Genomic DNA, 22,117 nt, shown 5'->3' with positions numbered 1-22,117 from the left:
TGTGTGTGTATAGTCTATAGTGAAGGCATGGGTTAGCTTTATTGCTATTAATTAGGGTGCAAAGCCACACTGGAAACAGAATTACAGACAGCAGTGAAGACGTAGAGGGGCAGTGCATTGGCCCCTGAAGCTTTGTGAAAGGATATGAAATGTCCATTTCATCTTAATTTTGCCTGTGGGATATTTGGCGTGATCTTGTTTCTGAGATTGGTAATGTTACTAACTGCCATGGTGAAAAAAGGGGATAAAATGGTTTGCTTGTCATTTTCTGCTCAAATTTAGAGCTTGTCCCGTGTGTTCACATATGCAGTGTGTGCTGCCACCTAGTGGACGGAAGATTGTTTGTTCAGCAGGACTGAATGTGATTAAGGTGTTGGCCTGTTTGGGAAAAAAAACAAACGAGTCAAGCAAGCAATTTAACCAGTGTCAGAGTGATCGCTAAGCCTCCTTTCCCATACTATCTCGCCCACACACTTTCTCTCTCTCCCCCTCTCTCCATCTCTCCCTCCGTCCCCTCTGTCTCCCCCTCTCCAGGAGGTGAACAGGGAGCTGATGAGCCAGCAGGAGGCCACAGCGGAGCAGCAGCAGCAGCCTCCGGCCGAGATGTTCGACTTCAAGATCAAGTTCGCCGAGACCAAGGCCTACGCCAAGGTGAGCCTTCAGCGCCGGTGCCCCCCTACAGGGCTCAGTTCTTTAACTCTACTGCCTCACGCTGGCCTGGAGGACCCAGCTATCTGCAGGTTTTCATCAACTCAACCACCTGACCCTGGTGTAGAGTTGAGTATGCTGGTGGTTGTGCCAAGCACAGGCAACATAACCCACGCTTTCTCCCTAAGTTTAGTTGGCAGGGGTGTGTGTTCAGAGAGTGCACATCTCTGTATAAATGTGCCCTGTTCTTACATCTCCCAGCCTGCTCTGAACGGCCTTATCGCAGATGAATTCTGCTTTGTGTGACCCTACTTCCCTTCACTTGGCCGTTTCACCCAAACGCACAAGCAACATCCTTTTAAATGTAACCTTTAAAAGCTCTTAACCTTTTAAAGGGGAATCTGCTTTTAAGTGCTTTCGCCTACGTCTTGCCAGTTCATTAATAATGAAGGAGCGGTTTCCCCCATTACAGCCCGCTATCCATTTTTCTGGACGTAACATTTTTCCAGCTACTTCATTTTCTTTTCCAGTAATCTGTAAAATGTTAAGAGAGGGCTATTGCATGGCTTAATAGAATATAAATTACACATGGGATGGACGCAGTGATCAGTGTCTTCAATATTGTCTAATATTTAAATGTAGAGTGTGTTATATATGGAGTATATTGTTCAATATTTCTATTTAACTAGTCTTGCGAGTCAACTTTATTTACACGCTAGCAACCAGCAATCTTGTAAATAATGCACCTTCAACCTATGTAGTGTCCATTGAGGTTCTTAGCTGTGAAATGAAATTTTAAATATTTAATCCGTAATCATTAATTCATTAATAACTCGATGTCATGAAGTCATTAATAAATTACATTAGTGTGTGAACAGTACAGGGACCAGCCAGTCTCTTGCCAGATTACACTTGAACAGTCTAATCCTTGGTGCCCTTTTCTGAAGTCTGAAACTGGACTCTGTTTTGTATCATATGTTGAGTGTCTCTCTCTCTGTACGTGTGTTTGTGTGCACACAGGCCATAGAGATGGAGCTGAGGAAGATGGAGGTGAGCCAGGCTAACAGGCAGGTGTCCCTGCTCACCTCCTTCATGCCCGACTCCTTCCTGCGGCACGGCGGGGATCACGACTGCATCCTGGTGCTGCTGCTCATCCCGCGGCTCATCTGCAAGGTAGCGCCCGCCGCGCTCAGCGCAGTTAGCGCCCTGAAGTCAGAGAGTTAGGTCATCAGTTTGTGTTCTGTTTGTGTTTCTGTTTGTATCATCAGTAACTGGACCTGTGAAAACGGTTTCCTAATTATTAATAAAGTATGTAAGCGCAAGGCGGTGTACTGCACTGATTCTGCTTGTTTCTGATGGAGGCTGTGATGACTGTAGAATTTCTAAGATTCAGTGTGAAAAGCGGTTTTACTAAACTGGGTGTGGTTTAAGGTGGAGTTGTCTCAGTGCTGACCTCATTTGGTCCTGTGCTGTGTGGGTGTGGTTTAAGGTGGAACCTTGTGTTGTGGGTGTGGTTTAAGGTGGAAACCTGTCTCAGTGCTGACCTCATTTGGTCCTGTGCTGTGTGGGTGTGGTTTAAGGTGGAGCCATGTATTGTGTGGTTATGGTTTAAGGTGGAGCCCTGTGTTGTGGGTGTGGTTTAAGGTGGAAACCTGCCTCAGTGCTGAGCTCATTCGGTGCTGTGTTGTGTGAGTGTGGTTTAAGGTGGAGCCATGTATTGTGTGATTGTGGTTTAAGGTGGAGCCATGTATTGTGTGGTTGTGGTTTAAGGTGGAGCCTTGTGTTGTGGGTGTGGTTTAAGGTGGAAACCTGCCTCAGTGCTGAGCTCATTCGGTGCTGTGTTGTGTGGGTGTGTCTGTAGGCGGAGCTCATCAGTAGGCAGGCGCAGGAGAAGTTTGATCTGAATGAGAACTGCGTGGAGCGCGCTGGGATGCGCGGGGCCGTGGGGGAGCAGCTCAGCTTCGCCGCGGGGCTGGTGTACTCCCTCAGCCTGCTGCAGGCCACCCTGCACAAATACGAGCAGTAAGTACACCCCCAGCTACCCACGCCCCGCCCCTGCCCCACCCACTCCCCGCCTCCTACACACTCAGCCTGCTGCAGGCCACCGTGCACAAATACGAGCAGTAAGTACACCCCCAGCTACCCATGCCCCGCCCACGCCCCCCCCTGCCCCGCCTCCTACACACTCAGCCTGCTGCAGGCCGCTCTGCACAAATACGAGCAGTAAGTACACCCCCAGCTACCCATGCCCCGCCCACGCCCCGCCCCTGCCCCGCCTCCTACACACACAGCCTGCTGCAAGCCGCTCTGCACAAATACGAGCAGTAAGTACACCCCCACGCCCCGCCCCTGCCCCACCCACTCCCTGCCTCCTACACACTCAGTCAGCTGCCAGCCACACTGCACGAGCAGTAATTGTGCCCCTGCCCGCCCAATCCACACCCCTGCCCCGCCTACTTTACAGTCCCCTGCCTCACCCTCTCATTTACTTCCTCTATCACACATTCACCTTTGCCCAAAATCACTGGCAAATGTCCTATACACTTTTTACACACACACACGTGCACACACACACACACACACACCAACATTCTTTCTTTCTTCCTTCACTTGTACATTAAGGCCAGTGAGCACTGCCCTTTGTGCTTTTGAATGTTTGCCTGATGTGAATGCCCGGGTGTCCAGTGGGAGTAGGACCAATATCGGCAAAGGGCGAATGAGTCATAACAAGACAACAACCAGGCCGCAGTCCCATTGATTGGTTCAAATGGAAAAGTCACCGGCTTACTGGGCCACGTTTCTGCCGTCTGACTAAAAATAAACAGCTTTATTGAGCAGCTTTCAGCAGAGAAAGACTTTGTGTTCTTCACTGACATTTTGTCAATCATCTTGACCTCCGATAACTGCACCCTGACAAATTAGTTTTAGTAAAAAAATAATAAAAAAAAACTGAACAGATCAAAAATTCATAAAACCTGTATTTATAAAATGCATTAGGCCGGGATTTATGGCCTGGCATATTGTCTGTGGAATTTGTAGTCAGATAAATAGGTTGACTTTAGGTAACTGAATTCTTGTGTGAACTCCATTTCCGGGTATGGTAATGTTCACTTCCTGATAAACTGTATTAGCAGCAGCCTTTAGCTAGTCAGTCAGTAAAAATAAACCTGGACTTTGAGTGTTGTATTCAAGTCAAATTTGCTTTAGTCAGCATACAGCTCGCTGAAAGCTAACGTTCCTCATTGTGACCACAAGATGGCGGTGGAGTTATGCTAGTGAGGGGAGTGAGAAGCTGCTATACAGTGCTGCTTGGTTCACAGAGTGCCATGCCACACGCAGACAGCAAATGAGTCTTTCACCTCAGGACTGTATGTTTTTAAATTCTGCAAAAACAGCCAAAGAAATGTCATTTTGAGTTCTTTTAATGTTACTTCGAGACAGCTTGAGTTCCTCATGAGGATTATTGCAAACTGGATGCCAGTTCTCCTTTTGTTTGCTGGTAAAAGGGTAGGCTTGGGCCCACACTGATATACCAGAAGTCACAGAATTTCACTGTTGTCCAAAAATTTATTCAAACGAGTTAGAGAAATGCTGTGGCTTTGGTCAGCATGATTCACCATTACAAAGAAACTGGCCTTTGTGCTTTTTCCTGAAACAATTTTATGAAGTGACAATGATTGCTTTTTTGATGCGTGAAAAGTAGTTTGGCGCTACACCGAAATACTGAAAATAGCCCACATCAAAATGATCAATTTGCTCTGTTTTGAAGTAAAGTTGGTGAAAGCTACACTGTGTTTGTTGATAATAGGTTGCATTTTCTTAAAATGAAAATATGTCGTTCTAAGCTGTATTTTTATAGATTTAGCGCACAGCTGAATGAAAAGTAAAGAAAAATATCTGAGAATTGTACTGAAAGTACTGATGATTGGACAGAAACATTCTCGGTTTTGGTACTTTCACAGGATATGTTGACGATGCTGAAAAATCAGAAAATTACCGGCGTTATCTCTTAACTTTAAGATAGGACTGTGAGCAAGTGTCACGTTTTTTTATCGGATCAAATTCATCCATTCAAGTGAACGCCCATACCGTACCGTAGAAGATATGTTAACACAGCATATGTTAAAAGCCCAAACGCTAGATAGAAGCGCTGCTGTAAGAAGAATCTCATTTTCATGCTGCGGGGGTCTGGATTACAGGCAGCGCTTTTCTCCAGTGAGGCCTGTGATATTTCATTTCATCTTTGTGATTAATATTAATGAGCGTTCGGGCGCTGGCGTCTCCCGCCGCGCTGTCGGCGCCGGTTTGATGATGTCAGCGCGGTCGCGCGGAGACGGAGCGCGTCAGCGTTTCTCCCCGCGTCTCCCGCTCTCTCTGAAGTCCTTTCCCGCTCGCTCGAGCAGCCGCGACCGCCCGCCAAAAAAAAAGGGGGCGAGGGACCCGAAGCGCTGAGGGACGCACTTTTCTCGCCGCGCCCCGCCCTGGCGGACGCGCACCGCGCGTGTCATCGCGTGTGTCATCGCGTGTGTCATCGCGTGTGTCATTGTGTGTGTCATCGCGTGTGTCATCGCGTGTGTCTGCGGCGCGGGCTTACGTTTTAGCGCGAAGCTCTGCCTTCGCCTCCCGCTTGGAGGTGGTCCTCCGGCCAGGAGCCCAGGGTGTCAATGAGCCCTCATTCATTCGTAGATGTGGGGTCCGCTTTAGGCTGCGGATGAGCCGGTAAGCGTGTGTGTAATACTAACGCGTGTCTGTGTGTGTGTGTGTGTGTGTGTCTCTGTGTGTCTCTGTGTCTCTGTGTGTGTGCGTGTGCGTGTGTGTGTGTGTGTCTGTGTGTGTGTGTGTGTGTGTGTGTCTGTGTGTCCTCTTGTGTGTGTGCGCTGTGTGTGTGTGCTGTGTGTTGTCTGTGTGCGGTGTGTGTCTGGTGGTGTGTGTGTGTGTGTGCGTGTGTCGTGTCTGTGTTGTGTGTTCTGTGTCTGTGTCGTGTGTGTGCTGTGTGTGTGTGTCGTGCTGTGGCGTGTGTGCGCTGTGTGTGTCTGTGTGTGTGGGGCGTGTCGTGCGTGTGTGTGTCTGTGTGTGTGTTGTGTGTGTTGTGTGGGTCTTGTGTGTGTGGTGTGTGTTGTGTTTGTGTGTGTGTGTGTCTGTGTGTGTGTGTGTGTTTGTGTGTGTGTGTGTGTGTGTGTGTGTGTGCGTGTGTGTGTCTCAGGGCTCTGAACCAGTGCAGTGTGGAGGTGTATAAGAAGGTGGGCATGCTGTACCCGGAGATGAGCGTGCACGAGCGCTCCCTGGACTTCCTCATTGACCTGCTGCACAAGGACCAGCTGGACGAGACCGTGCACGTGGAGCCGCTCACCAAGGCCATCAAGTACTACCAGGTACTGAACACTCTCTGAACATGCACTGAGCGCCAAGGCTATCGAATACAACCGGGTACTGAACACACTCTGAACACACTCTGAGCACCAAGGCTATCGGATACTAACAGGATACTAACACAACACTGGAAAACGAGCAAGGACAACAGGTGCTGAACACACAAGAAGCATGACTGTCCCCCCATGCTGAACACTCACTGAACACTGAGAACACTCTAGGTGTCATTCTTGTTGGCCACTTTGAGTCCCTTATCTTTCCATAGTTGATTCTTTACTCACTGAATGAAACATATAATGAACACTGCACTGTAACCTTGTGAACCCCTCAACAAGGCCTATAACCCTCTAGAGAGTAGGATTTTTGGAATATTTTATCTAAAACATTAAGTCAGTGATCTAGAACTTCTTTGTTTTCAGTTATCAATTGTGAATGTTACATCAGCATTAGAATGTTCAATTCTAAAAAGAGTTCAAAAAAGTTCAATTTCAAAAAGAACATCCGGATCACATATGTTTTGATCTGACTCCTTAAAGTACCGCCAGGTACTGAAGACAATATAATCACTCGAACGTAGCCTTTGCCGATTGTGGCAAATTGAAACATTGATGTTCTCTCTGGTCCCATAAATATACCAGTGGGAGGGATGTGCAGTCTCCTTTTCCTCAAATAGATTTTTGGTCGACATACAAGCCAGTCATATTCAGCTCCCTCTCCAGGAAGCCGAGTGAGCACACTGAAGGCGTAGCAGACTGTTCAAAGGCTGAGCGGCAGAAGCTGAGCGCTCGCCAAAACGCCTGTCAGTCGTCTTTGAAGCCCACGCCTGAGGGAGGAGCGGTTAGCTTTCCCGCGTCGTCGCGGGGCCGAGGAAGCACGGCCTCGCATCGCGCCGGGAGCTTCCAGAAGCTTCATTTCCTCGCGTCGTGTACCAGACTCGTCATCCGCGCTCAACCCCCTGTAACCCTCGTTGTGCGTTTTGTCCACCAAATTCACTCCGGAGCGGAGCTTAACGCTTCCGAGCATTCGCGCGCGACGGCGTCTTCCCCGGCGTCAGCTTCGCGCCGCTCCGGAAGGCCAAACCTTTGCCGCTTCAGTATCCGCGAGCCGAAGCCATTACTTCGCAAGACGCTTTTTTTTTTTGTTCCAGGCGTGGAACCTTCCGGAACGCGTTTAATGGAAGGCCCGGCGGTTTAAAGCCAGACGCGGGTTATCGGGAGAGCCCAACTCCTCACTCAAAGCCGCGGGCCTGTCGTTTCTCGTTATTGCTCTCATCCTTTCTTTCCGGGATGCGCTAAGTATGAATTTCTCGGTGCTGAGCGAAGCTGGCCGCGTGCGGTATTGCGTTCCTAACGCCTTGAGGGGGATCCTTTCCGTCTAGGCTTTGTGAAACAAGCTGACTCCAGGAGTTAAATTCGCTAATGAATTCAAGGATGCGTTACTCTCTATCCCAACCACATCATTTTTATGTTTTTTTAAGACGAAAAAATCTTTTCATTCTGATATAAAGGTCTTCGTAACATCCTTTGCGTAAATTCAAAATGGTGTCCATATATTGTCCGTTGCATACTTTTTCTGTGGTGTGAATCCTGATCCCCTTTGAGACAATCACAAGGCTTGTCTTCACAGGCTAACTAGCGATTGCTCTGGGCTCCATTGATAATGCCTCAACCCCATTCACGGTGGGGTTGATTGACTGTGCGAGACTGACTTGTCGTGCTTTGTCGTCCCGCAGCACCTGTACAGCATCCACCTAGCGGAGCAGACGGAGGACTGCACCATGCAGCTGGCCGACCACATCAAGGTACGAGCGCCACTTGAACACGCTATCGGCAGCCGGCCGTGCCGCGGTGTTAATTGCACCGCGCTGTCGCTAACATGCATTGCATTATGCATTACCCGAGTCTCACCAGCCTCCCTCTACGGTCTCTTTGAATTACAATCAGAACTGATTTAGTTTAGAGCTTTCATGAGGTTTCACGATTGCGGCTGAGGGCCTCTGTGACGCGTGGTTCCTCTTTCCCTCCCTCAGTTTACCCAGAGTGCCCTGGACTGCATGGGCGTGGAGGTGGGCCGCCTGCGGGCCTTCCTGCACGCCGGGCAGGAGGTGGCGGACCTGGCCATCCTGCTGAAGGACCTGGAGACCTCCTGCAGCGACATCCGCCAGTTCTGCAAGAAAATCCGCCGCAGGATGCCCGGCACCGACGTCCCGGGCATCCCGGCCGCCCTCACGTTCGGCCAGCAGGTGCGCACAGCGGAAAAGCGCCTGCGATGCAAACCGTCCAATAGAAATGCAGCTAGGATGCGCACAAACCAATTGAAAAGTGGCTATGACGTACAGGAGGCAACTGAAACCAGTATGATGTATAGAAGCAAAGAGTCAAAGCTGCTGTGATGTGCATCAGCCAATAGGAAAGCAGCGGGTGGCGCCCTGCTGCCGCAGAGCGGAGTGATCGAGCAGGCACGAATTCATGAATCCCATGACAACTCTTGTATCTAAATTTTATTCTTAGGTTTGTAACAGTGCCTCATCACTAATGAGGTATATTTTTCTATCTCAGGCTTGGTGTTGCTCAGAAATTGAAAAGGCGTGCTATCAGACTGAAAGCCTAAAGCGATTAATCACAGCAGTTAGCAGCGTTCTTCTCATTTCTCACAGAGTAATCCATCCTGTTCTGTATCGTCAACGCCACCAACCTCACAGAAATGAACCAGTTCAGAGTTCCTCCTTCATTTTTTTATTGTAACTGGAATCAAAAATACACAAACCCGATTACCCGTACTGTGTATGTTGCTAGCAGTTAGCGGTGTACTCCTGTTCCAAGCTGAAATGTGAGGTGACTGGAGCAGTTGAATGCTCACTGTAGCCACACTCAACACCCATCATGTCCCGGACTTTCTTTGACTGAAAGCTGTGGGAAGCCCATTCGAGCCTGTAAACATAAGGTGTCTCTGTCTGTCTCTTGAAGGACGTGGATCTGGAGGTGTCATTATGTTCTGAATGCGCTTTAGAAAAGCTCATCTCCATCGCTAGAGGTGGAGGAAGATTATATTTGAAGTTTTCTCATTTGCACGATGTCCCTCGCCATTTGGTGCATCTGATCTAGGCCACTCTTCACTTTCTATGTTGTGTGTTCATAAGACCATAGAGACCAATCAACAGAACAGTCTGGAATAAAACTGAATACCGTGGTGATGCCGGCAGCTCCAGTGTTACTTCTGGCAAGCGCATAGACTTAATCAGCAGCAATTTTTGAGCCAATCAGAGAAGGTCCTTGGGGCTTTCACCCTAATCAAGCTAATGAAGGTGGCATTGAGCTGAAGGCTGTTGAATAGAGTAATCAGCTCGAGTGGATCGTTGCGGGTCGTCGTTGGGCAGGTGAGCGTGGGATGGAAAGGGTCTCTGAGCGTGCGGTGGAGTTGCAAGTCTCACCTTCTCCCCCGCTCCTCCGCTCCCCCGCCCCCCCCCGCCCCCGCAGGTGGCGGACACGCTGATGGACTGCAGGAAGCACCTGACCTGGGTGGTGGCCGTGCTGCAGGAAGTGGCGGCGGCCGGCGCCCAGATGATCGCGCCCCTCGGCGAGCAGGAGGGGCTGTCGGCCCTCAAGCTGGAGGACATGGCCTTCAAGGCGGGAGAGCAGGTACGGAGCGCGGGGCGCGCCGCTAGCCCATACTCCCCTCCCGTTAGCGTCCCGCCGCTGTCAATCATGTCAGGGATCGCGGGCCTCAGTAACAGGGCTCCGCCCTGTCCCTGTAATTAGTCTAGAAGAGAGAAACCCCCTCCCCGCGTTCTCCACTCTCCGTCGTCCCAAATTAAAGACGTGCTGCGCCTGACCTCGTTGACTCTCCCAGTGCCAGACAGAACCCAAATTGGCCCAATTATCCCGGCAATCAGCACAAGTGTGAGTGGAGAGCTGAGGAGCCGTGTGAGTCTGGAGGTGCAGGGTGAGGTGGTGCCATGTTCTCTGTCCTCCACTGCGTCAGCAGTAATGGGATGCGTTTGACACAGTCCTGAGGTTTCTCTTCTCTTCTCTTCTCTCTCTCCTCCTCACCCATTCATTCACTTTTCTGTCTTCACTCTTTCTTTTTCACTCTTTATTTTTCACCCTCTGTCTATCCCTCTCTCCCTCTTGGTCATGTCTGTTCCTCTCTTCCTCTTTCTCTCTCCCTCTCTCTCGCTCTCTCTGTCCTCTCTCCTCCTCTCAGATCTACGGCACGCAGGGCATCAACCCGTACGAATGCCTGCGCCAGTCCTGCAGCATCGTCATCGCCACCATGAACAAGATGGCCACCGCCATGCAGGAGGGAGAGTACGATGCGGAGAAGCCCCAGAACAAGGTGAGGGGCCTGGCCGGTCCCCCCCTTACTGTTGTTTTAATACCGTCGGCCTCAATATATCCAAGCTTTAAAGCCACGCTATAAAACACAGTCAATCGTACATAAATTGGCAGCGTACCCAAATTCTGTAGGCTGCGTTGTAGTTAAATGATGAAATATCACGTAGCTGCAATGCGGAGCCATTACAGTTTACGATATGTACGAAGGCGTTGACGCCCATGTCCTCTGTGACCGTGCCTCTCTTTGCGTCCCCCAACCCCAGACCCCCCCGCCAGTGGAGCTGAGGGCCGCCGCTCTGCGTGCCGAGATCACGGACGCCGAGGGCCTGGGGCTCAAACTGGAGGACCGAGAGACGGTCATCAAGGAGCTGAAGAAGTCCCTGAAGATCAAGGTGCCTAATACAGTGTCCTGAGTGACCCTCCGCACAGTCACTGTTTCAGTACATCTGTGTTCTTTCCAACGCTGCAGCGGTTCTGCCTCCATCTGGCTGAATGCTCACGTAGAGATTATCCCAAGTGTCCTCCTGTACAAATGCCAAAGTCCGCAATCTGCACCTGCACTCACACACACACACACACACACACACACACTCGCCCGGTGAGATTCTCACTCTCCGTGCGTTCTCAGGGAGAGGAGCTGAGCGAGGCCAACGTCCGCCTCTCCCTGCTGGAGAAGAAGCTGGACAGCTCCTCCAAGGACGCGGACGAGCGCGTGGAGAAGATCCAGACCAAGCTGGACGAGACCCAGACCCTGCTGAAAAAGAAGGAGAAGTAAGAGCCAGGGTCACAACACGGGCCTGTCTGCTAGGAGAGGGAACATGTGTGTCCCCCATGGGGATGGGAGACGTTCCAGTAACACAGCGCCCCATATCTTTCCAAATTTACGGCATACAGCAGTGATCTTCATTCCTGCTTCTAGGGTGCCTCAGGGTCTACTGGTTATTGTTTTCACCTTAACATCTGCAACCAGTTCAGACCTATAAAACCTGGTGAGGTGAGTTAACCAGCAGACCCTGCGGCCAGCCAGGACCCAGAATGAAAATCATTGGTATGCAGTGTCAAGGTTTTCATAATTACTGGTAGGATATTACGAGAGTGCACGCATCTCAGAAAAAGAACCAGACCGGTCGGATACCTCCAGTGATGCGTACGCACAGGCTAGCCACGCTGTAACCGGGTCACTTTCCTGCAGGGAGTTCGAGGAGACCATGGACGCCCTGCAGGCCGACATTGACCAGCTGGAGGCGGAGAAGGCCGAGCTGAAGCAGCGCCTTATCAACCAGCCCAAGATGACCATCGAGGGCCTGAGGGGACCTCCGGCGTCCGGCATCGCCTCCATCGTGACGGGCATGGCAGGGGGTGAGTCAGTCCCACCGTCACTGCGCTAACTGGCCTCCTCCTCTCACAGTCGTTCCGGAAGCATCTAACCTGCGCATAGCCAACATGGCCTCAAAGATATAGAGCTCTGAGCTTCAGCTGATCAGAGAGGGTCGGTATGGGCCTTCTGGGTATTACCAGGTAGTACCTCCGGATAAAATTGAATGTATCATGATGAGAATGGCTACAAAGAAGTGAGAGTGAGTACAAGGCTCCCTGCAGTCTATGTACCACTGAGGAAAGAGTAGCTGTAGTTGCAGTTCCGCATTTCCTTTCAAGACTCCTGCTGGGAAAACGCTCCCAAACTTCTCTCTGTGCTTTCCAAGAGCTTCCATCTAACTCCTGCTTCAGTCCTAATTGTCTGTCTCTGTATCCCCCTCTCTCTCCTTCGCTGTTCCCGCTTAAACGTGCAGACGAGCAAAAAGGTACTGTTTTCGCTGTCGTCCCCCCCCCCCCGTTTCCCCCTGCCTGTCCCATCCTTGCATGTCAGCATGTGTCTCGGACAGGTGGAATAGGGTCACTGTGATGTTTTAGTTCAGGGCGTATTTGTTATGTCTAGAATAGTCGCATGTTTTCTGGCTAGTAAGTAAATAACCATGGTAACCTAGTCTTGACTAATGTCCTTGTTGCACTGCTCCAGTGCCATGTTTAGCCTTATTGGGCAACGCATTGTGTTTCGTTATGTTAGAGGGTAGAGGAGGAATACCCAAATCTGCCCTAGAGGTCTGCAGTACTTGTGGTTTTCTTGTCTAGCTATTAGTTAATTATTTGTTAATTGTTAATGTCATTGATTGGCCAGAGATTCCGCTCGTCCAGTGTCCCAGGTCTAAATTAGTCCCTCATTAGAAGGGAAAAATGGAAACCAGTGGTACCGCTGGCCCAGTGGGAATGGAGTATCCTTGGAGTGGAATTGAGCAGTCCTTGAGTTTGACTGCCCCCTTGTGGCGCCCCCTGCAGGTGGCAGCATGCCCAGCATGGGCGGAGGCACCGGGCCCGTCCAGATCATCGACTCTCCCCTCCTCGTGCAGCAGATCCAGGCCCAGCGCCTCAGCATCAAGCACCTGAAGAACGAGAACAACCGCCTCAAGGTGAACCATGCCTGCCCTCTCTGCCGATTGGCTGGAATCGAAGGAAGACGCTGTCCTTCACCCTGCCTGTTATTTACCATCTAATTATTCTCAAGTCCTGGCCTGGTTCTTACGGGGCAAGAAATGGGAAATAAATGGACTGTAGATCAGGACAGCCTTGACAAGTAGGGGACACATGCATGGGTGTGTGTGAGAGTGTGTGTGTGTGTTGTAAAGCAAATACTACTATAGTAGTAGACTTATGGTCATATCAGCCAAGTTTACAAGAACATCTATACAGCCCTCACAAATTATGCCGGAGAGTGAACCCGCATTTTGCAGGCGGAGTAATCAAAATCCCTCAGAGGGCCCTTTATCTGGGGGGTGAAAGTGATGACTCTTTTTCGTCTTTGTCCTTCGCCAGTCCTCGTATTACGATTCAAAGCCACATTTGTCATCGGGCTTCGTGAAAGCGAGCGCCCTGAACTGCATATGCCTATTACTATATCATAGGATATGTGCATCTGAAACAGCTTCAATGGCGTTCAACCAGTGGAGGAAAGACTAGAGTACGGCTGGGCAGTTTAATTTCTGTAAGGCTGGTGTGTATATTTGTTGCCACCAGTTCTGCTGCCCAGTTGGTTAATTAACTGAATGCACCAATGCTTGTCTAACTGTAGGTTAGTCCACAGCAAAATATTTTGAATCTAGGAAGAGAGGAAGAAGGTCAAGAATGAGCCGTCAGCTTTTACTAACAGGAATTGATTTTGTTATCAGGAAATTTGTCTAAATTGTCAATAAATGAATGATGGCGTTAAATAATTAAGATCAGAATTCGGCATGAAATCCAAACAGCGATATGATGCTTATTGCCTCGCCCTGGACCGCAGCCTATTAGCGGTGCCTGCCACCAAGGTGAATTTATGTAATCATCCGGCAGTACGTTTTCCAGCCGCGGTAGTAGCGCTGAGACAGATGCAATGCCGTTTTATCTGTACCCGGCATCTGCGAGCGCGGGGATGTCAGAAACGCAGCTAAATGGGCCAAATCGTGTTTCCGCCGTCTGACAGCACACGACTTAGCGATATAACTTTGTGTAATTCCGGATGATTTGGCTTCACGCTGTCTGGAGCGATGCTGGATTCCTGTTCTGCCTTGGCGCAGCTCAGGAAAGCAGATCGACTGCAAGACAGGTTGTCTTCCGCCCTACACCCCCTCCTCCCAGGTCTACTGTCACATGCTCCACTGCTGTGAGAAACCACAAAGATTTCAGAACTGGAGCAAATAACTTTTTTCCCGTTTTCCGCTGGAATAACAGTAATCTGGAGAGTTCTGTCTGTCTACAGAGTGTCGTCGCTGTCAGTGGATGCTTTCTTTGCCGTTTACATTAATCAACCTTCTTCTTTTAAAGGAGACCAGACTAACTACAGTACCATCCCTCTGTATTTTTCCTTTCCTCTGCTGGTTTTCTGCTTTCACTTTAAAATTCAGACCCAAAAAAACCAAAGAGGCGAGGGGAAGCGTCAGAATCCAGCCGATTCGGCGTAGGAGCGACGTTCAAAGCGGTCCGCAGCGCTGTAGTCAGCCATTAGTTAACCGGGTTTTTCGTCTGTCAGCGTTTTTCTTGCGGACGGATGATGAGGGAGAGTAGTTGATGTAACAGACTGCAACCCGCCATGTGAAATCTATTATACAACATGGCTAACGCGGAGAAATGTCATTAGAATTGCAAAGGCCTGACGGGCAAGATTGAGTAATGCGCTGGATGTGGCGGGAGTTGCATTTGTCTTTGTCTCCTATGGAAAAATAAAAGAAAGCAAGCATGAACTATTTTTTATTTAATCCTGCTGTTCCAGTGGGTTACCGTTAATGGTGTTCTTATGCTGACTCGGTGGGATAGCTTCGACTGTGTGGGCAGATTTAATGTGTGATATGTCCGTCCTGAACGATGCTCAAATGCTAATTCGTTCCACCCGGAGTGATACTAAAATGCTAATTCGCCCCATCCTGAGTGATACCGAAGTGCTAATTCGTCCCAGCGCACGGGCTGTCCATCGAGTTTCCTCTTGACATGATGCACCGCTTCTCCAAACGCGGTGTAGATATTCCCCACATTGCCTCCACGAGAGTAGCTTTCACAATGTTGGTTGAAATTTACACTCTTGCCATCTCTGACATAAAGAAAATAGCATTGAAATTTTAAGCCTCTGACATTTAAAGCGGAGGACCTCTCCCACGCACGCACACACACACACACACACACACACACACACACACATCCTCAACCCGCCATCTTAGAAAGTAATAATGCCCTACTTATGATGGAAGAGACTTGTACCCAGGGGAAAACAGAAAAGTTCTGTTGCAGAAAAATGACTGTTTGATCTGGAAACTGCCACACACACCTGCCTCTGTTCGTGACTGAGGCCTGGCGGTGTTTAGCACGGTGGTGTGTCTCCCTGCAGAAACCCCCCTCAGTCAGGTCAAGGAATTAACCTTGCTCGCATACAGACCATAGCTGTATGTTATGAGGTCCAGTTTACCTGAGTCCCACACCATGTGATGTCACATGACCCACGCGTAAGCGTGCCCCAAGATGGCGGTTGCTCGGAGAAAAAAAAACATCCCTGTGCCCGTCCGCCTTGGGACAGAGCCGATTTAAGCAGTCCAGTCGCCGCGCGCTAACCTCGGTTTCCCTCGCGTTTCCCCGCTCGCAGGCGGAGAAGATGAACGCCCAGCTGGCCTCCCTGCCCCCGCTGCGCGTCTCCAAGCTGCCGGCCAGGGACGGCTCCCGAACCGAGGTGCTCTCCAGCGGCCTCTACCGCAAGACCGACCAGCTGCTGGAGACCCTGCTCCAGATGAGCGCCAACGTCAAGGTGGTGGACATCACCGGCAGGTCTCCAGGTGTGTGTGCCCCGGCGTCCGCCTGCTTCCGAGCGCTCGGCCAGCTCGGAAAACGCTCGTGTCTTATCGAAGGCACGAGTTAAAAATAACAGTTGCGTGGGCTAAGTTATTATGGGTGTTGAGACCTTGTTGAATCTTGTGGCTGGTGATTTCAGTCTGATCTATGGAGTGTGAATGAGTACTAATTATATGAGCTGCGAATATATTGTCTGATCAGATAGCGTCTGCATTATGAGTGATGTTACTATCAGATTAACCGAGCGTTGTTAATTACTTATCTTATGAAATGTGTGTTTAGTATTAATGAGTGCTGATATCAGATACTTTATTCAATATGAATGAGTGACACAAATGTGTGAATTGAGTGAGTGATGATAAAATCAAGCACAGACGATATAGAATGTGAGTGTAAGCATATCTGTGGCAGTATTCAAATGAAAATGCAAATAGGCTATTATATTTCGTTTTCATTCGATGTGTGTAAAAACCATGGCATAAATCAAATGAAAATGCAAATGTGCGCTTTGAGTTTTCATTTCAAGGTATTGTACGCACTTTATCTGACAATTTTTAAATTTAAATTTTAATAAAAATGTAATTTTAAATATGAATTTTTAAAAAAGGAGGGATTGCAGTTTTATTTTGAATTTTGACGTGACACAAAATGATAATTAATTTGAAGTTTTTACATGACACAAAAATGATGATACAAACAGAAGCAATGCTATTGCACTTGATTTGTCACCCTTGTGTGATAAAAGCATGAAAATGAAATGATAAATTGTATTATGGATAATGGATAATCATGGATAATGCGGTTACAATAAGAACCTGCTATTTCAAATATGGTTTTCCATTTTCATTAAAATTGACAAGGTTGTGTCATAGAGGGCGAGAAAATGAAAAAATGAAATGGACCTTGCATTTAAATTTCAAAATTGTCAGATAAAGTGTGTACAGCGGGCTTTTGCATTTTCATTTGAATTATGTCATGGTCTTTGCGCACATCGATTGAAAACGAAATGCAACTGCCAATTTGCATTTGAATTTCGCCGCAGATGTGCTTTCATACACGTGTGTAGTGATATCAAATAGCGCTAGCGGTACGAATGAGCAACTCTGACATCGGTTGAAAGTGCGTGGTGAATGAGTGAAGACGACTTAGCGTGATCGCTATCAGGTGAGCTTGTTCCTGAGTGAATTCTGGTCCGTCTCCATTGCAGTGACCCCCAGTGCACAGCTGCTGGAGCAGACCGCTCGACTGCAGTCGCTGAGCGACACCCTGGACAGGCTCAAGGTGAGCGGCGCGGAACAGCGGGCTTAGAAGCCTCACTGCTAGGCCGAGCCGTGTGAATGGAAAAAAAAAAAAACTAGCCTCTGCCGGGAGAGAGATATTTACATAGCGCGGCGCTACCCAACCTTGAAATGGAGAACATCTCCCCTAGCGGAAGCGGCATAGGCCTGTGGGCTGTGAGAATCGAGGAGGGGTGTGTTAATTCAGAGGGGGGGGTTGGGGGGGGGTCGTCAGGGTTTGCAGAGGGAGAGATGAGACGGAAGGACAGAGGGGACAGAGATGCATGTCATTGCTTCTTTTCTCCGGCCGTATGCTCTCTCTCTCTTTCTCCTCGGCCCTGGGGCGGGAGAGGCGTGAAGGTGACCGACCGCTGCTTTGGGGGAGGGGGGGGTGAGATGGCGATTAATTTTTAGAGATGGGGAAGCAGAGCAGTCGCTGCTCGATGGGGTTTTGGGGGTCATAGCTCCCCATTTCTTGTCTGATTGCCCTTCTCCAGGTTCTTATTATTCTGTTTTCCTTGCCCTCCCTCTCTCTTTCCTCTTTATATCCTTTCTCTCACTCTCTCCTGCCTTGCTCCCTCTATCTCACTCCTACTCTCTTCTTCGTTTCTCACTCTGTCTGTGTATCTCTCTTTCACTCTTTCTTACCCCCCCCCCAAAAAAAAAATTCAAACGTGCTTTATGGGCATGGCAAAGTTAGCATTTGTATTGCCAGAGCGTGGCAAGGAACATGTGAAACATCAGATGACCAACAGAATAATGTCTCTCTCTCTCTCTCTCTCTTTCTCTCTCTATGTCTCTCTCCCCCTCTCTCTCTCAGGATGACGTGGCGGAGCACGTGGTCACCCAGAGGCCCGGGGCCCGCGTCCCCTCAGACTTCGCCACGTTTCCCTCCACCTCCTTCGTCAAGGTGAGTACCGGGGCAGGTGGGAGGCGGGGCGGTGTCATGCTCCATCCAGCCCCAAATCCCCGCCCAACTCCGACCCCGACCCCCGTCTCCCTTCCCCAGCACAAGCAGCATGCCACACTCACTGCCAGACGGCAGCTGTGGTATTCTCGACCGTTCAGAAGCGGTTTCTAGAACATTCCCCGTTCCGCTGCTCTCCTTTAGAAGAGTCTAGGTGCTTTAGCGTTTACCCCTGAACTCCTTGCCTCCTTGAAAGGGGGTCTCCCATGACGGCTACGGTTTCGAGAGCGGAGCGCCCTTTCGCCAGGCCCCTCCCTTGTTTTGTCTGGAATCAGCCGGGCCCCCCGAGGGTCCCAGGCTCTCCCTCCCTCACAGCTGCCTCCATTTCGGCTCTGGGGGGGCAAGAATAAGTAGCACCTAGCAACGGGGCTCTCCCGCGTAGCCATTCAAATATTTTCTCTGGATGCGGCGAGGCGGCGGAGGGAGGGAGGGAGGGAGGGAGGGAGGAGGCCCGCCTGAGCGCCCGCGGGCCTGAGCAAACACGCCGCAGGGTCGTGGGAACGGGGAGCGGCGCCTCGTCTGAGCGCGCTCCGCGTTTGTCCTAGCCCCAGATTACCTAGACGCGGGCCTGCGGAAATTAGCATGCAAACGATGTTTATTCAGATCCTCTCCCTCTCTTTTTCTCTCTCCTGTCTTCCCCCCCCCCCCCCCCCCCTCCAGGCCAAGGAGGAGAAGAGGGGTGACGCGGTGCTGGTGGGGAGGGTGATGGTGCCCTGCTCGCGTGGTCAGGAGCAGGTCCACCGCCTCGTCCTCTCCCGGCCCGAGCTCCATCGAGTGCACCGCCTGCTGCTGACATAGGCCCCGCCCCCCTCCCAGCCGCAGCCCCGCCCACTGCCCGTTTGTCTGTTGCGAGTGGATGATTGCAGGCTGTCTGTCAGGCCCCACTATCCCCAGTCCCCTCCCCCTCAGGCCCTCACGATTCTGTCTCCACCTCCAGGCTCACAGTTAACACAGCGATTGGTCGGAACCGTGGCAACACTACATGGACGAAGGAGAGCAAAGCCTTTGTTCTCATTGGTCACCTCGAAAAAGGGCAGTTAGCTTTGGGAAAAACCTGCCGACACAACTTCTTTTGTTGTCCTTTTTTTTTGTTTTGAGTAGAATGTAGTTCCTTTTGATATAAATTGATCTTAGGTAGACATTTACTTAAAAAGTCGAAAGGGGAGTTTTTTCTGCCAGTGCATCGTTTCCTAGGAAAACTAGCGTGAAAGATTGAGTTCTGAAAGTTCTTGATGAACGGAGAAGAGCGATGGTGACAGACAGAACAAAAGCCGTTCGCACGCGGGAACAGGCTCAGCCAGCGCAGATCCATTCATTTACACACTCCCGGGTCTGCTACATTGACAACCGCTTACGCGAATACGAATGCATCTGTCTCACACGAATGGAAGGTGTATTTAAACTCCTGTATTGTCGTCGCTTTTTAACTTGAATATTTATGTGGGGCGTGTATAAAATATGTATTATCACATCTGTGTTCTGAACTGCAAGGCGTTTGTTCGTTCGTTTACTGTTTGAAGTCAGTCATAACAAACGGTTCCGGTTAAATCTAAAATAAATTTGCTTAAAGGGATTTGAGTGGGTAGAATTTTTAGTTTTGCTTATGAATTGCTAAATTGTTGTTTCAACTGGTTCAAGTCATATCAGGACATTAACCGTGTGTTGTTTGGACCAATGGCGTACTCTCTTTCTGCCTAACCAAGTATACTGCCCTGCTTCCAGTGTGCGCTGCATTGTACTTCTGTTCAGACTTTTTTTTATCCAATCAAACAAAGCCTGAAGTATCTTGAAATATACAAATCTCATTTAACTTTCGTTTAGCTTATTTCGGGAATGAATTGCTGAGCCTAAAGCCGAAACCAAAAAGCGACTTTCTTTCTTTTGACCGCGATGTTCGTTTGGGAATCGTCTAGCGCCTGTTCAGTTGCACGAGCAGGTAGAGTACAGTAGATGTGTAGTTACCGGTTAATTGGCTCGCCAGGCCATCGTCCCAAGACCATGCCTTTCACTGATCAGCAAGAGAGATGTGCTTTGCTCTCCCCGCTGGATGTTTCAACCTATTCAAAGTGCATTATTAATGTGGTGTCCCGTAGACCTGCATGCACGGTTTCTCCTACTGGCGACAGTGAGCAGACCGCGGTGTTTAATACTTAGCCACGCGCATAAAAATTAACCTTGCTTGCGGCCTTTCAAAATGGCGTTCCGCCTTTTAGATGCAGTAGGCAGTTTACCATGACACTAAACCCAGTGAAGGCAGCCTCCTCTGATGCTGTCTGTAGTTTTAAAGGCCAGAGGAAAGCCAGACTGACTGATGTGCGCGCTAGCAACGGTTAGGAGCCTTAAACTGATGCGAGTTTACACGGTAAAGCCAAGTTTGCACGGCCTCACTCTCGGTTTTCTTTCAGTGGAAGTCGCAGCGCATTCGGGTAAAAGACGTCTTCGCCCAAGTTCATCGCCCTAGTAGTGTTCACTTGTCCGTGTTCCCTCATGACTTTTCGGTCTCCTGGTTCCGTGCTCTCAAAGCCTCTTGGAGTAGGAGGGCTGACCTCGGATCAGTTTTGCCTTTTTGTAGGCGATGTTGGATAAGGTTGCTGTGCGGACAGGGGGAACTGATCCTAGATCAGCAGCTCTACTCTGAGAGCCGTCCTGTGGAAGTGTCAGCGGCAGGCACACTTCATGTAATCATGCCTCCTGACTGTAGCAGCTGCCCAGCCCACAGTGTGCCGAGCGACTGCATGTGCTTCTTAACGCTGTATCCCGTAGTGCCCCAGTGTCCAAGACCAAGCGCTGGCCTCGTAGATCTGTAACCATCTGGACAATAAAGCTTTATCACAATGGAAAGAGCCCTGCTTGCCTGGCTGTGTTTGTGGCGTGGTGTCGGATGAACATGAACGTGAAATATTTCTGCCTCAGGTGCCGCTCTGCGTATGGCATCGGAGGTAATGAAAATCAAGGACTTTTAAAGGCGAAGATAAATGAAAGCGTTGAATCCAAACGTTTGCAGGAAATAATTAAGATTGAAGCTTGCAGAGGTTTTGAAGAAAAAATAAAGCCAAGATGAAAATAGATCCGAAGAACCAGGAGAACCGAGGCTTTATTTTAAACCCTGAAGAAGGAAGAAAACACACGGCAGCGCTCTTCAATCATGTTCATGTGGGCTGCGTCCAGTGTTGTCCGTCATTTCAAGGGAATTATGCTCGTAATTTAAATCTGAACTCGGGCAATTACATAATCAGGATGCTGATTGTACAAGGTCCTTCACTTGCTGAAGTAGGTACTGAAAAAGAACCCAGACCCATACCTCGCTGAGATGGTCCTCCTGGAGAAGGATCTGCTGAGAGTTTTCCACCATTTAAATGAGCGAATATATCTTCATTTCATAACGTACGTGTGTGTGTGTGTGTGTGGCTGGTGGACTGCATGAGATTTGAAATGGCCTTATTAAAACCGCACCGCAGGGTTCTCGTGATCAGACTCTTGAAAGCTTTATGTAATCATAGAATTAGAAGTAGGTGCTCATGAAAATATGGTCTACTGCTCGCTAGACTGAATAACAGCCGCATACTTTGAGACGTTTAAGTGTCGTGTTCCAGAAAGTATAAACCTTTTTAGATGAAGCTGGCCTCCAGGGTTATCCAGGAGTTTCAGAACCCGCGTTTTGGGTCCAGTTGGACCGACGCTAAACGTAAACGAGCATTCTGGGGGCGCTCTTTCCAAATGCCAAAAGGCTGAAAGTCAGACCGGCTGCCAGTTGTGGTTTCAGTCGTCCGTCTCTTTACCTTTTTCGAAGATGTGAACTGAAGCGCCGGTTGGATCCTCTCTGCCTGAGCTCCTGGGGTGTGTCTGCGTTCCTGTGGAAGCGGTGGAAGAGACTTCATTGAGAAACATTCGGGCGGTGTGCCTGTCGTCTTCCTGCTGAGGAGTATGCTGAGGGCTGAGAAAGTATGTCTGTATTGGAAAAGAAATGTCCCTTAAGAGTATGAATGTGTGTGCGTACTCTGCTCTCCCCCGGTTTGTGTGTCTTAACATTCTGACAGCCCATAAACCGAACCAGCTGCTCTAAACTTGCTGCAACACAGCTGTCCTGGAATCTTGGGTCTTTTCATTTTGGATTCCCTACAGCCCTGTACTCAACGGTCTAAATATAATTGCTGCTA

General features: G+C 49.5%; 1 protein-coding gene across 10 annotated transcripts in view; it reads left to right on the top strand.

The window, feature by feature from the left end:
• Positions 1–20,803, top strand: part of dctn1b (dynactin 1b) — a 65,950-nt gene extending 45,147 nt beyond the window's left edge. For 9 of the 10 annotated variants that reach the window (XM_064335242.1, XM_064335241.1, XM_064335236.1 and 6 more), the window contains 17 exons: positions 535–651; positions 1,669–1,821; positions 2,510–2,670; positions 5,852–6,020; positions 7,751–7,819; positions 8,048–8,260; positions 9,495–9,656; positions 10,222–10,353; positions 10,616–10,744; positions 10,981–11,123; positions 11,545–11,711; positions 12,143–12,154; positions 12,687–12,817; positions 15,514–15,700; positions 16,924–16,997; positions 17,814–17,903; positions 18,621–20,803. In XM_064335242.1, the coding sequence (XP_064191312.1) occupies positions 535–651; positions 1,669–1,821; positions 2,510–2,670; positions 5,852–6,020; positions 7,751–7,819; positions 8,048–8,260; positions 9,495–9,656; positions 10,222–10,353; positions 10,616–10,744; positions 10,981–11,123; positions 11,545–11,711; positions 12,143–12,154; positions 12,687–12,817; positions 15,514–15,700; positions 16,924–16,997; positions 17,814–17,903; positions 18,621–18,758 (2,247 nt within the window). In that variant the 3' untranslated portion in view covers positions 18,759–20,803. The remainder of the gene's footprint in view (positions 1–534; positions 652–1,668; positions 1,822–2,509; positions 2,671–5,851; positions 6,021–7,750; positions 7,820–8,047; positions 8,261–9,494; positions 9,657–10,221; positions 10,354–10,615; positions 10,745–10,980; positions 11,124–11,544; positions 11,712–12,142; positions 12,155–12,686; positions 12,818–15,513; positions 15,701–16,923; positions 16,998–17,813; positions 17,904–18,620) is intronic. The other variant, XM_064335243.1, reaches the window with a different exon arrangement.
• Positions 20,804–22,117: the final 1,314 nt, after the last annotated feature.

Source organism: Anguilla rostrata, chromosome 5, assembly GCF_018555375.3.
Source record: "Anguilla rostrata isolate EN2019 chromosome 5, ASM1855537v3, whole genome shotgun sequence".
NCBI lineage: Eukaryota > Metazoa > Chordata > Actinopteri > Anguilliformes > Anguillidae > Anguilla > Anguilla rostrata.
This window is presented reverse-complemented; position numbering and strand designations above follow the sequence as displayed.